Source organism: Papio anubis, chromosome 2, assembly GCF_008728515.1.
Source record: "Papio anubis isolate 15944 chromosome 2, Panubis1.0, whole genome shotgun sequence".
Lineage (NCBI taxonomy): Eukaryota > Metazoa > Chordata > Mammalia > Primates > Cercopithecidae > Papio > Papio anubis.
This window is the reverse complement of record NC_044977.1, coordinates 85937661-85951940: the sequence shown is the minus strand read 5'-3', so window position 1 is coordinate 85951940 and position 14280 is coordinate 85937661. Positions and strand designations below refer to the sequence as shown.

Sequence of the window (14280 nt, the reverse complement as noted above, 5' to 3'; positions counted from 1 at the left end):
TCATGGCAAGCATGGTTTTGATTACTGCACATGTACCTCCCTGATGAGGTCAAGAACTCCTTGGTCTTCTTGACTTTTAAATCCCTTCTGGAGCCCCCACAAGTATAGACTTTTATATTAGCAAGGCAGTTTCAGGTCTGTTGCCTCACTCAGTTTCTGCAGGGGCCCCCAGAGGGAGACTAGAAGGTGAATTAGTATCTTCTTATGCATAAGATTCTGGGATCAGAGTGGCTTAGCAACTTCCCCAAGGCCACACAGTGAGTACATGGTAGAGACAGGACTTGGACCCAAGTGACCTGACTCCCAGCTCAAACTGTACAACCCCAGGAATCAACTTTGAGAGTGTGTATTAGGTAGCATGTCAATGAAGTGATTCAGTTTACCTGCAAAATGGAAGAATGAGAGGAAGTAAAACCACGGTGGGAACCTCAGGAAAGTTTTGGGCTCTAGGTTACAGAACAGGTGAGGAAAGGTTGGTTCAGCATACAAACATCTGATAATGGCATGTAAGAAACCTGGAGGAGGGTGGCTGCAGCTTTTGCACAGTAGCTCAATGTTGTCTTCGGGGGCCCACACTGGCTCCATCTTCCTGCTCTGTCTTCCTTGGGCTTTGCATTCCATTCTTTGTCTTGTAACCTCATAGTTGCAAAATGGCTGCAGCACCTCCACAATAGCATCCCAAGCAGGAAGAAAAGAGTGGGTATAGATGAGTTTTCCCTTAATGGCAGGAAAACATTTCATTGAATCTGCCCATCAAACTTTTCCTTATGTCATGATCATTTGCCCCTAACTGCAAGGCAGGCTATGAGAGGTTGTGTCCAACAGAGGGGAACTGGATGTCTGTGGCTGGCTAAGACCCTTTGTGGTTCAGGCCTTAGAAATCAGTGTACTGTCACCCTAAACCAAATGAGTCAGCAAGGGAAGTGAAGGAGAAGGGAATGGCTGTTTTCTCAGCAACTTCCAGGGTCAGTCCAACAGAGATTGAGAGCTTTGGAGGAGTTTTCCTTCATATTGAACTGTGCAGTTGCTTCTTGGATCCTGAGATGATGTTCTGTTTGTTGACTAAAAGTCATACTTCCATTTCTTAATGGCTAATGTCATAAATATATTTTTTTCTCCATGCCTCGTTAGAGGATATTTAAGCCCTCAAACCATTGGGATATTTTTTCAAACGCTTTTTATATGACTAAAAGCAAAGATGAAAGGGCACAAGGCTGACTGATGGGGAGATCTGGAGGTTTGGGGGCCAGGGAGGATGAGTTGGGGGCATTGAGGTCCTGTTGTCAGTGGCTGTGAGGTCAGACTGCCTGGATTTGAATCTGGACTCCACCACCCTCATTTACTCTCTGGTGTCTTTGGGCAAGTCGATCATTTTTGCCGTGCCTCAGTTTCCCCATCTGTAAAGGGAGAGTGATTGGAGGTGCTTGCCAAATGATGCTAAGATAACCTGCAGATGAAGTTTACCTGCTGCCTGGATGCAGTAAGTGCTCAATAACAGTTAATTGCCAAGGTCAGTATGATCACCACTCCTGCTTGCTTAGTGAGGCTCTCTCCATGGGAAACCTGATGCATCCCAGTTGTTCTTGAGCAGCTTTAGGTCTAGCCCCTCTTTGACCTGTCCCTGCAGTGTATCCAGAGGGATTTCTCAAGCTCATCTCTTTATTTCACTCACTCCCTTGCTCATAGCCCTGCATGGTCCTCGCTGACTTTAGTTTTAAAGCGCAAACTCCCTAGGCCAACTTTGCACAAGAGTTAGCTGGGTCTGGGAGAGATGGTTCTGTTCTCTTCCCTCAGGAGCTCCGGGCCTCTCTGACTGCTAAAGTAGATATACCATGACACTGTCATCAATCAAATGGTCCTCAAGCACCTACTGTGGGTCCAGCCCTGTGCTTGTTGCAGAAAATACACTGAAGGACCAGGCATGGGCCCTAATGGTGTCATTCCACTTTGTGGTGGGGAATCTGGCCAACAGATAATTAGAATTTACAGGGATTATATAGAAGAGGGACCTAACCCGGTGCCTATCCTGCACCAGAGGCTGCTTCCCAGAGGAGGTGGGAATAATCTGACCTAGGAGGTGAACAGGAGTCAGCCAGAGAGAAGAGGTGCCAGAGTGAGAGCTCAAAGCAAGGGTCCCAGCATTGGAGGGCCTGAAGGAAAAGAGGAGACATGTCAGAGGACAGCAGGGAATAATGGCTGGCCAGGACAAGTTTTAGGGGAAGGCTGATGAGTAAAGATGCTAGAGTGTCAGCAGGACCAAGGGTCCAGAGCCTTGTAAAGCCCTGGGAACATTCATCTGCACAGCAATGGGAGCTGTAAATGGGATTGACAGGAGGCAACATGATCAGATGTGTAAGGACCAGCCTCCCTGCAGGGCAGAGAAGCAGGCTTGCTGAGAGAAATTAAGATGAGACTACTCACATTTTTGCTACCTGGTTGTGAGTTTTGGGCAAAAAAAAAAGGTGGGGAGGTCCTATTCTGGATATTCTGGGATTGAAGTGATGGGAGTGCTGGTGTTGACAATGTATGGGAAATTGTGCATGGACAGTGCCCTGATCAGCACCCACATACCCTTGCAGAGTGACCAGGGAACATCAAGGCTTATTCTGTCCCCACTCATGTGTAAGCCACACATGTGTCCCTTGGTTCCATGAACCCAAAGACAGTAGCTGGAGCTGTACCCACGCAACTCTGGGATGCTCTTCAGCTCCCACCAGGACCATGGGCTGTTAACCATGCTCAGGGAACTGCCAGTGTTTGGAGGCAACCCTAAAGAATGGTCAGTTAAAAGGGTGCACCCTGAACCCTGCCATCTACCAGCATGTGCTCTAGAAGTTTCTCCTTCAGTCTGTAGCACATAATCATAGTTGTCTAGAGGGACACCCATGGGAGAGTTCACCTTCTGTGAATAAATGGAGCCTGTGATTGTGCTGCTTTTTGGGTGCGTATCTCCTTAAATTATTAAGAAGTACCCTTCAATTCCTTAATTAAGTGTTCCTTCTTGATTCTTTTCCTTTGCAGTATAATGAGGAGCTTCACTATGTGGAACCTTGCCTGAATGGAACTTTGGTGCAAGCCGACAGGACAAACAAAGAGGTAGGGGCAGCTGCGGGGAGCATTCCAGTCATGGTACACCCCTGTCTCCCTCATAGTGATTGTTTTACAATAAATCTGTCTTATTGAATGCACTGCCTTTTCATTGAGGCCCTTGGAGCCCCCATGTGTAGAATATTTATGAAGAGGCACAAAGAAAATCATGGCACTAAAATAATTACATTGAATTCAGAGGCTTACTAGTTCTGAAACAATTGCATCCACTTTTTGTCCTTGTACTCTAATAAACACAATGCTATGGTGTGCTTGATGCTTACTTTGACACTCTTAAAAGAATATGGCTCTTGCTGAGATTTCAAAGAAAATTGAACCCACTTGTTATTTCCCTTGTCCTTCTCACAGTTGATTAAATGGTCATTGGTATAACTGTTGGGGTAACTTGCCTGCTATTAAAGGTAAGCCTTACAAGGATAGGAATGCCGTCTGCTCCCTACTGTATCCTCAATGTGCCGAGCATTGCCTGTTCCATCAATATTGTGGAACAAAAGGAAGATATGTTAAAGGAGAATCTTACACAGTGGGATAGAGGTTTTCCCCTCCAGTTTTGGAGTATCCTAGGAAAATTTCTAAAGTAGACTTCTGTAAAATAAATCCTGTTTCCCTTTAGCTACCTTTAAATTTGTCGGTACAGCTACCGCAACCACCACTATACCACCACTGCAGGGCCAGTTGAAAATTTCACTTGAAGGTATAGCTGTGGCTGCAGCCATGTCACAGCTTCTGGGACTCACAGCTGCCATTGCCATGTTGATTTTCTGTACCTGACACACAGAGCTGCTCTTCCCCTGGACAGCAGACCTGCATGAGGTAGCTGGGGGCAATGGCCAGGGTAGGCTTTTGTGAGGCACATTCTGTGTGCTGGAGAAAATCCCCTCGCTCGTACTGTATTGATGCTATCTTAGATGCAAGTAGTAGAAGCACTTAACTTGGGTATCTTTGAGGAAGTGAACAACAGAGGATTGGGAGAAATTCATTCCAGTTGGAACACAAAGTATAAAGTAAAAAATATATTAGAGTTAATAGCTGGGCTTCAGTTTGAGGGGAAAGAAGCACCATGATAAGCTTCATATTTAGGAGGGAGGAACCAAGTACACTGAAGTTCAAAGAACAAGTATAACCTGACAATGCTCATTCATGGTATTGTCTAGGCTAAGGTAAGAAAAGTGACTTAAGTCTATAGCCACATTTTTCTAGAGAATTTCCCGTTGTTTGGCCATTGTGTAGGTGAAGTTCTCATCCCTATTCCAATATTGTAATATTGTAATATCCTCCAGAGCCTCAAATAGGTGTTCAATCCTGGTGCTTGCAATGTTAAACAGAACAGACACTTAAATGATCAAAGCCTTCCTTCAGATTGCTTCCCAGAGGAACAAAGGACAGTATGATCTTTGGAAATAGGAAGTTTTATGAATGAAAAAAAATCATTAGAGGAAATGGGCTAATTTTAAATTGTCCTTGAATGTATGGATATTGAAGACTGGAATACTTTTGAATTTAAAAACTAATCTGGACTTCTTATTCTGCCAATATGGAGTAACCATATTCCAATGAGGTCCTCACCTTTATAACTAAGAAGCCCTAGACATAACACAACAAACAAGTATAGGTTGAGTATTCCTTATCTAAAATGGTTGGGACTAGAAGTGTTTCTGATTTTTCAGATTTTGGAATATTTGCATTATGCTTACTGGTTGAGCATCCCTAATCTGAAAATCTGAAATCCAAAATGCTCCAATGAGCATTTCCTTTGGGTATGACCTTTGAGCATTATATTGGTGCTCAAAAAGTTTCAGATTTTGGAGAATTTCATATTTTGGATCTTGGATTTTTGGATTAAAGATGCTTAATCTGTATAAGAAGACTTGAAAAGGAGAAAATGAAATGTCTAGGGGCTTTGGGTCTTAAAGACAAAAGGGAAGTTCCTTGATTTTCCTGTTTGACTCCCATGTATCCTGAATAGAGCGTTCCAGAATCTTCTCACCTGGACCAACAATAGGCACAGATTTAAAAAAAAAAAAAAAAAAAAAAGTCCCAGAAAATCTTGTTCCTTCTAGCCAAAGGACCACAGAAAATCTTTGTGACAACACTTTTTCTACTCCAGCTGAACATCAATGGAACAACCAATCCTACATGATTTCAGTGGGGCCAAATTAGAAGTTGATCTTTTGCCCCACGCATACCCTCTTGGTCCTTCTCTCACCTAGAATGACTGCTAAGAGAAAAGATGAAATCGGATCCAGAGTCTCATAATATAAAATCCATAATGCCCAGAATGCAATTAAAATGCCAAGAACTGGGAAAATCACAACATGAATGAGAAAAAACAATCAACAGAAGCCAGTATTTACCTGAATTGGATGTTGGAATTACAAAATTGTTTTAACAAGCAATTAGGAATTCTCTTGCAACAAATGAAACAGTAGAAAATCTCTCAAAGAAATAGAAGTTATAAAATAGAGCCAAATGGAAATTATTGAACTGAGAAATACAACCACCAAATAAAAGCTCAGTGATCAGCTCAATAGAGTGAAGATGACAGCAGATAAAATCAGTGAATTTCAGGACAGATCAATAGAAATTACCCAATTTGAACAACAGAGAGAAAATAGACTGGAAAAAAATGAACAGTCTCAGGGACTTGAGGGACAGTAACAATAGATGTAACATTAATTACATTGAAGTCATAGGAGAGGAGAGAGAGAATGGTACTGAAGAGGTATTTAAAGATGTATTGTCTGGAAACTCCCCCAAACTGGGTGAAAGGCATAAGCATACATATTCAAGAAGTTATGCAAACTCCAAATAGAATAAACCTATGTAAATCCATGCCAAGACACATCAAAAATATAGACAAGAAAAAAATATTGAAATAGCCAGAGAGAAAGGACACATTGCTTATATGGAACACGAATTTGAATTACATAGATTTCTCATATGAAATCATGAAGACAAGAGGTAAGTAGCATAGCATTTTTCAAATACTGAAAGAAAAGAACTGCCAACCCAGGATTCTATATCCAGTGAAAATATTTGTCAGGAATGAAGGAGAAATAAAGGCATTCTCAATGAAAGGAAAACTGTAAAACTGTTGCTTGTAAAACCTACCCTTAAATAATGTCTCAAGGGAATTCTCTAAACAGAAAAGAAATAAAAGAAAGCTTGGAAATTCAGAAAGGAGAGAAGAACATTGGAATGAGTAAGAAAATTACAATTAGAGTATCCTAATTGTCAGGCAATTCTTAAATTATGTTTGATAGTTGAAGCAAAACTGTAATACCATCTCATGTGATACCCAATGTTTATGGATGCAATACTTAAGACAATTATATTTTAAAAGTGTGAAGGATAGAGGGACCTAAATAGAAGGTTTCTATACTTAAGTGGAAATGGTAAATACTGATATGAGTAGACAGTAATAAATTACATATTTATATCTTAATACCTAGAGCAACCACTAAGAAAACAATACAGAGAGTTATTCTTAAGTAACTCATATGAAGGTAAGAAATGAGAAACAGAGGAATTAGAAAGAGGATGAATAGGAAAAAAATAAATTGGCAGACTCAAGTTTTAATATATCATTAATCACCTTATGTATTAGTCTGTTCCCACTCTGCTAATAAAGACATAGTTGAGACTGGTTAATTTATAAAGAAAAAGAGGTTTAATGGACCCAAGTTCCACATAGCTGGGGAGGCCTCACAATCATGGCAGAAAGCAAAGAAAGAATAAAGGCACGTCTTACATGGCGGCAGGCAAGAGAGCATGTGCAGAGGAACTGCCCTTTATAAAACCATCAGATCTCATGAGATTTGTTCAGTATCATGAGAACAGCATGGGAAAAACCCACCTTCATGATTCAATTAACTCCCACTGGGTCCCTCCAATGACATGTGGGGATTATGGGAGCTCAAATTCAGGATGAGATTTGGGTGAGACACAACCAAAACATATCACCTGAAATTTAAGTGTTCTGAAGACCACCAATGTAAAGGCAGAGATTGTTTGAGCAGATTAAAAAAAAACTCAAACCAAACATGATCCAACCATATGACCATATGACGACTATAAGAAACTCACTTGAGGCCGGGCACAGTGACTCATGCCTGTAATCTCAGCACTTTGGGAGGCCAAGGTGGGTGAATCACGAGGTCAGGAGATCGAGACCATCCTGGCAGTCATGGTGAAATCCTGTCTCTACTAAAAATACAAAAAATTAGCTGGACGTGGTGGCACATGCCTGTAGTCCCAGCTACTTGGGAGGCTGAGGCAGGAGAATCGCTTGTACCTGGGAGGGGGAGGTTGCAGTGAGCTGAGACTGCACCACTGCACTCCAGCCTGGGCAATAGAGCGAGATCCATCTCAAAAAAAAAAAAAAAAGGAAAGAAAAGAAACTTACTTGAAATACAATGACAGATATGTTGAAAGTAAAAAAATGGGAAAAATATGTACAATGCTAACATTAATTTTAAAGTAGGAGTGATTATATTAATATCATATAAAGTCTTCTTCAGGGCAAAGAAAATTACTAGAGACAAAGAAAGGGATATTTCGTAATGATAAAAGGATCACTCCCATAGAAGAACATTATAATCCTAAGTGTGTTTGGACCAAAATACAATTTCAAAATACACAAAGCAGAAACTGTTAGAGCTGAGGATAGAAATAGATTTACAATTATAGTTGGGACTTGTACATTCCACAGTTACCAATTGATAGGCTACTGTACAAAAAGTCAGCAAGGATATAGAAGAACTGAACAGCACCATCAACCAGTGAGATTGAAATGACATTTATAGAGCACTCTATCTAGATAACAGGAGAATACACGTTCTTCTCAAGGACCCATGGAACGTTAAGCAAGATAAAACATATCCTGAGTCATAATAGAAACCTTAAAATTAAATCTTTAAAATTGTAGAATATAATTTTTGATGAAAATGGAATACAACAGGAAATTCATAACAGAAAGCAGAAAAATCCCCAAACACTTAGAAATTAAACAGTATACTACTAAAAAAATACTTGGGTCAAAGAAGAAGTCTTAAAAGAAATTTTTAAAAAATATAAATCTGAATGAAAACAAAGACTACATATCAAAAGAGGTGGAACAAAGCTATAGCAGTGTTGGGGAGAAATTTGTAGCACTATATACTTACATATTTAAGTTCTCTAATATTTGGAGTTTCTACCTCAAGGAATTAGAAAAAATCATGCAAAATAAAACTAAAGCAAGCAGAAGGGAGAAAATAATAAAGAGCCAAAGTCAACTAAATTGAAATAGGAAAACAGTAGAGAAAAATCAGTGACACCAAAAGCTGGTTCTTTAAAAATAAATCAGTAAAACTGATAAACCTCTACCAAGACTGATAAAAATAAAAAGAGAGGGGCAGGCGCAGTGGCTCAAGCCTGTAATCCCAGCACTTTTTGAGGCCGAGGCAGGCGGATCACCTGAGGTCAGGAGTTAGAGACCATCCTGGCCAACATTGTGAAACCCCGTCTCTACTGAAAATGCAGAAATTAACTGGGTGTGGTGGCGCACCTATAGTCCCAGCTACTCAGGAGGTTGAGGCAGGAGAATCGCTTGAACCCGGGAGGCAGAGGTTATAGTAAGCTGAGATGGGGCCACTGCGTTCCAGCCTGGCGACAGAGCAAGACTCTGTCTCAAAAAACAAATTTAAAAAATAAAAATAAAAAAAAGAGGCCGGGCGCGGTGGCTCAAGCCTGTAATCCCAGCACTTTGGGAGGCCAAGACGGGCAGATCACGAGGTCAGGAGATCGAGACCATCCTGGCTAACCCGGTGAAACCCCGTCTCTACTAAAAAATACAAAAAAAACACTAGCCGGGTGAGGTGGCGGGCGCCTGTAGTCCCAGCTACTCGGGAGGCTGAGGCAGGAGAATGGCGTGAACCCAGGAGGCGGAGCTTGCAGTGAGCCGAGATCTGGCCACTGCACTCCAGCCTGGGGGACAGAGCCAGACTCCGTCTCAAAAAAAAAAAAAGAGAAGACAAATCACCAATATCAAGAATGAAACAAGATATGCCAGTACTGAACCTGCAGTCATTAAAAGGAAAATAAAATACTATTATAAACAGCTTTACACTCGTGAATTAACGGCTTAGAAAAAAATCGATCAAATTCTCAAAGCCACAAACTACCAAAATTCAACCAAGATGAAGTAGATAGCTGGAATAATCCTACAACTATTAAAGAAATTGAACTGATAATTTAAAAGCCCCCTCTCCCCATAAAAAATCATTTTCGGGTCTGGATGCTTTCACTGGAGAATTCTACCAAACATTTAAAGAAGAATTCATATCAATTTTACACAATCTCTTCCAGAAAAATAGAAGCTCATTTTATGAGGCTAGCATTTCCCTGACAAACCAAAGATAGTGCAGAAAAAGAACAATATTTCTCAGGAACTTACATGCAAGAATCCTCAACAAAATTTTAGCACTTCAAACCCAATGATGTATACAAACAATAAAATGCTACCTCCAGGATTATTTTAGATATGCAAAGCCAATGTAACATCCATCTCGAATCAATCAATGTAATCTGCTATGTCAGGCTGAAAATGACAACTCATATGATCATATTAATTGACTTAGAAAAAGCATTTGATTAAAAAACCCATTTATAATTTTAAAAATGCAAAACTTCTCAGTGCACTGGGAATGGGAAGTAACTTCTCCAAATTGATAGAGACCATCTACAGAAACCTACAGGTAACATCAAACTTAACAGTGAAAGTTTGAAAGCTTTTCCTCTTAAAATCAGGAACCGGTAAGGATGTCCACACTGACATTCAACAAAGTATAAGTTTTAGGCCGGGAAAAGAAGTAAAAGGCATATGGGTTACAAAGGAATAAATAAAACTTCCTATTTTCAGATAACATGATTGTGTATGTAGAAAATCTCAAAGAATCTACACACACACAAAAATATTATTTTATTTGTAAGACACGGGGTCTTGCTGTGTTGCTCAGGTTGGTCTTGAGCTCCTGGGCTCAAGTGATCCTACTGTCTCCACCTCCCAAAGTGCTGGGATTACAGGTGTGAGCCACCACACTTGGCCTCTTTATATTTCTTACAGTTACATGTGGATCTAAGATTACTTCAAAATAAAAAGTATAATTAAAAAAAATCTGAAGTAGGTGAGGAATTCTTGAAGAGAACCTTTACAAATTAATGTGAACAGTTGTATAATGTGTGTTAGGTTGCTTTATTTATATAAAAAAGTACTGATTGTGGTTTACTTTCTAATGGCAGGAAGTTTTGATATTCTTACCTTATGGGTCTTTTTATTTGGAGAAAAGCTCAGATGACAAAGCATTTATTTTTTCATTAGTATCTGGGGATATGTTTAAATAATGCTGAGCTTCATTGCTTGAAACTTTAAACCAGTTTCCATTTTTACCATAAATTTAGTGTTAGGTCATATTCATTAGGACTTACTTAATTGCATGTGGCAGAGAGTACCTAATTCATGAAAAGCAAAATGGAAATTTACATCAGCTTCCCTAGCACCAAATTCCTGGGGTGGAAAAGTCTGCACCCAAAACCTTACAAACTGGATGTCAGGAGTCATCCCCTCTCCCCGGCTATCTCCTCTAGGTGTCTTCTGTGAACTCTGATTGGTTCTGCTAAATCAGGTGCCCATTCTGGAGCCATGATTGAATCTCAAGGGGTGGGGCAGCCTAGTCAGCAGCCCAATTCAGGTGCCTGTACCCATGGCTGAGAGGCAGGCCTTTGCTGGGCAGACTTGACTGGTTTTCCAGAAGGAAAATATTCTGGGCAACCATGACAGTGCCTATGAGATAGATGTTCCATGGAAGTATGAATGAATGAATGAATTTGAGTAGAGAAGCCACCTGGGAGCGGATTGTGGTTGAAAAAAGGTTTTTTTTTCACATCACTAGAACATCCACAAAACATTTGAAACAAAAGCATCAAACTCATTACATTGTAATATAATCAGGGCCATCAGAATGAGATTGTGGGTGAAATTATCTGAGTCCAGGGTTGGCAGTTCTCACTGTCTCATTCTGTCTAAACACCCTGCGTGGAGCTTTGAGGCCATTTTCTCACATTCTTTGTGTAATGGGGATGGAGAATTATGACCTTCTGTATAAACACAGATAGAACTGGCAGTGTGATCGTCGATGCCAGTCTTCTGTCCAGAGTTAAATGAGTCTGACTAGAATGTGCCAAATCCTTTGGGGTGTTTCATTCTTTAATCAAAACATTCATGTGCATCCTGACAAGTTCTTATGACAGCCAAATACCCAAGATTCTTTCCTGCCCATACCTTTCATATCTTAGGATTGTTTCCCTGGTGGCCACTGCAGTGTTACTTCAAGTTAATGAAAGGGCGTGAAGGGGCTTCTAGAAGGTGACAGCTGGGATTATGATGTTGTGCACTGACAGCCAATTCAGGTTTCACAATACTCAGGTGACCCCCTGAGAAGTCAGAAGTAGATTATTTAAATTATAACAGCCTTTGATAAACTCCATTTAAAAATTTTGAGGGCATAGTGAGAGAATCTCGGTGAGTCTTAAAACAGAGGAAAAGGTTAGGGTAAAAGTGCTGGCCTTGATCAAACTGAGTTGTCCTGGAACATAGATTTCCTGAGATTTTGCTTGAAATAGCCCACAGCACACCATCCCTGAAAAGGGGGTCTTAAAATTCTGCTAGGTTTTTGGTTTTGTGTTTTAAAACTATTGTTTACTGTCTGGAGAGAGTTTTGCTTTGCTGTTTTATGTACCAAATAACTGACTTTTTTTTTTTTTTTTCCTTTAAGGAAAAAGAAACCATGACAAATTGGGTGAGCCTGGAGTTCAAATATAGAATTTGAATGAGTAAACTCTCATCCTAATCTACTTCAGACCTTCTGAACCATTCATTAGACCTTAAAATGAACCTCCTGTGGTCTCTCTTGGGGGATCGCAGGGGAAGGGAGGGAGGAAAGAGAGTGATAGGGTTTTTCTCTGATTTTATAATGAAGATGTCCTGAAATCCACTGAATTTCATGGCTCTGTTTAAGATTCATTTGTGAATATTTGTTGCAAAATCAGCCCATCTTAGAAACCCGTGTAACTCTCATCTTCTTTGGCAGTTTTGATCTTTTCTTATGGGATCAGAAGTCACTAAAACTCCATAATCTAACAAAAGTATGTGCCAGAGTTGCTGGATTTTCCCCTGTACTTTTCTTTTAGCCTGAGATTTGTCGATGGAGGCACCCTGAATTCTAAAACTTCCTACCTCCTCTGGCCTTATAGGTATAGAATATACAGTTTGTGAGTGATACTGGGGTGAGGGGTATGTTATGAATCATAAGCAGAAAGTAGCCCTTCTGTACGTGGGCAAATGTTGCCTGCCAAAACACCTAGGGAGATGAAGTTTGCAGAGAGAACAAATACCTGCTTTTATTCAATTCAAAACTAATAAAAGATAGTAAGAAATACCTCATGACATTTAAAAAGACATTAAAAATAACTTACATAGAGAAAAGTTGAGAACAACCTACATGTAAAGAAATTCTAGATTCAGTATAATTTAACATAATATGACTCTAAATTATAAGAATAAAGTAGGTTTATATATATCACCACAAAAGAGTGACAATCATATATGGTTAGATCAAGAAACAAATATAAATTTCAGAATAGTATGGTTCACGGCTTCTATTTTGTTTGCTTAAAGACAGAAAAAAGGAGAGGAGAGGAGGGAAGGACAGTGGAGGGGAGGGGAGGAGAGGAGAGGAGAAGAAAGAAGGGAGGGAAGAATAAAGGAACAGAGGGAGGGAAGGAAGATGAAGGATTCAGGAGGTACACTTGATATATTTTGAACTGTTAGAATGTCTTTACAATGAACCCCAAATCCTTTCACAATCATAAATAAAATATTTTAAATAAGTAGTTTCTTAATATTGAAATTAACAAAAATATTTAAAAGAAATGATTTTTGTGGGTCCGTAAATACCAGTTGTTTCCTCGTGATTGTGAGGATATAACTTCTGCTGATTTCCAGGTAGGTTTTCCCCTTTGCACATGAGCTGATTTGTGCTTACCCCTTGATAAGCACAAGTAAGAGATACAGCTACATTTTAAATCCATATCACCTTACTGATTTAAATAAATTATAATGTAGCTATCTCACAGTGATTCAGATGATGCATAATGAAAAGTAATTCCCAATTCCTGTGTAGTAGCTTTGTAGATTTAAGGCTACACAAATGATCTAGGGACTGTTTCTATGTAAGATGTAGTGCAGAAACTATGCTCAATTCTTTTTTATCTTGTACTATATACTTGTATCAATTTGATGAAATTCATTTGTTTGAAAATAGCCGAGATACTACTGGGGAACTAACAAGATTAGCCAATGTATGCCAATAAATTGTTTGGATTAAAACCATTAATATGATACAAACATTTTTCATTAATTTCCACTTCATTATAGTGTGCTAATTGTGAATTCCTTGTATGAGCCTAGATGTTAGCAAAATTTTTTGTTAAGGGCCTGATAGTAAATATTCTAGGTTTCATGGGCCATATGATTTCTGCTGTAACTACTCAGCTTTACAATTGTAGCATGAAGGCAGCCATGGGTAATACGTAAATCAGTGGGCATGGTTATGTTCCAGTAAAACTTTATTTAAAAAAATAGGTGGCAGGCAAAATATGGCCCATGAGTCTTAGTTTGCCAATCCCTGGTCTAGACTGTGGACAAGACTAGGAGAAGTCTGTTATTAAATAAATAACATACATTAACATCAGGTTAAAATCTTTCTGAAAGGTGAACATGGGAATTGGTAGTTGACAGCATGACTAGATTGGGTAATATTCCTTTACTCTTCTCATTTCAACTCTTTTGGCAAATGAGGATTTGGGCTGGATCTTTCCTTAGACTGTCTTTCTACCTTGAATAAACTTACCAATTAACCAATTTCTGATTTCTCTGTTCATCAGTATTTAATTGGAGGGCAAGAAGACTTGGATATATGTTGTAAATAGAGGTAGAGATAAGAAATAATATCAGTAGTAAATATAGCATTTTGCAATTTAGAAAATACTTCCTATTGGATTCTCATGATTATTACCAGTGTCATTTCCAATCTTTACACCTGAGGTCCTGGGGCCAGATGTATTTGTTGGCTG

General features: G+C 39.5%; 1 protein-coding gene across 5 annotated transcripts in view; it reads left to right on the top strand.

Moving 5' to 3' along the window:
• Positions 1 to 14280, top strand: part of CACNA2D3 (calcium voltage-gated channel auxiliary subunit alpha2delta 3) — a 928576-nt gene that overhangs the window by 447219 nt on the left and 467077 nt on the right. For all 5 annotated transcript variants that reach the window (XR_643716.2, XR_643717.2, XM_003894282.2 and 2 more), the window contains one exon: positions 3022 to 3096. Coding sequence is in view for 3 of the 5 variants with exons in the window: in XM_003894282.2 (XP_003894331.1) it covers positions 3022 to 3096 (75 nt within the window). In the remaining 2 variants the exon portion in view is untranslated. The remainder of the gene's footprint in view (positions 1 to 3021; positions 3097 to 14280) is intronic.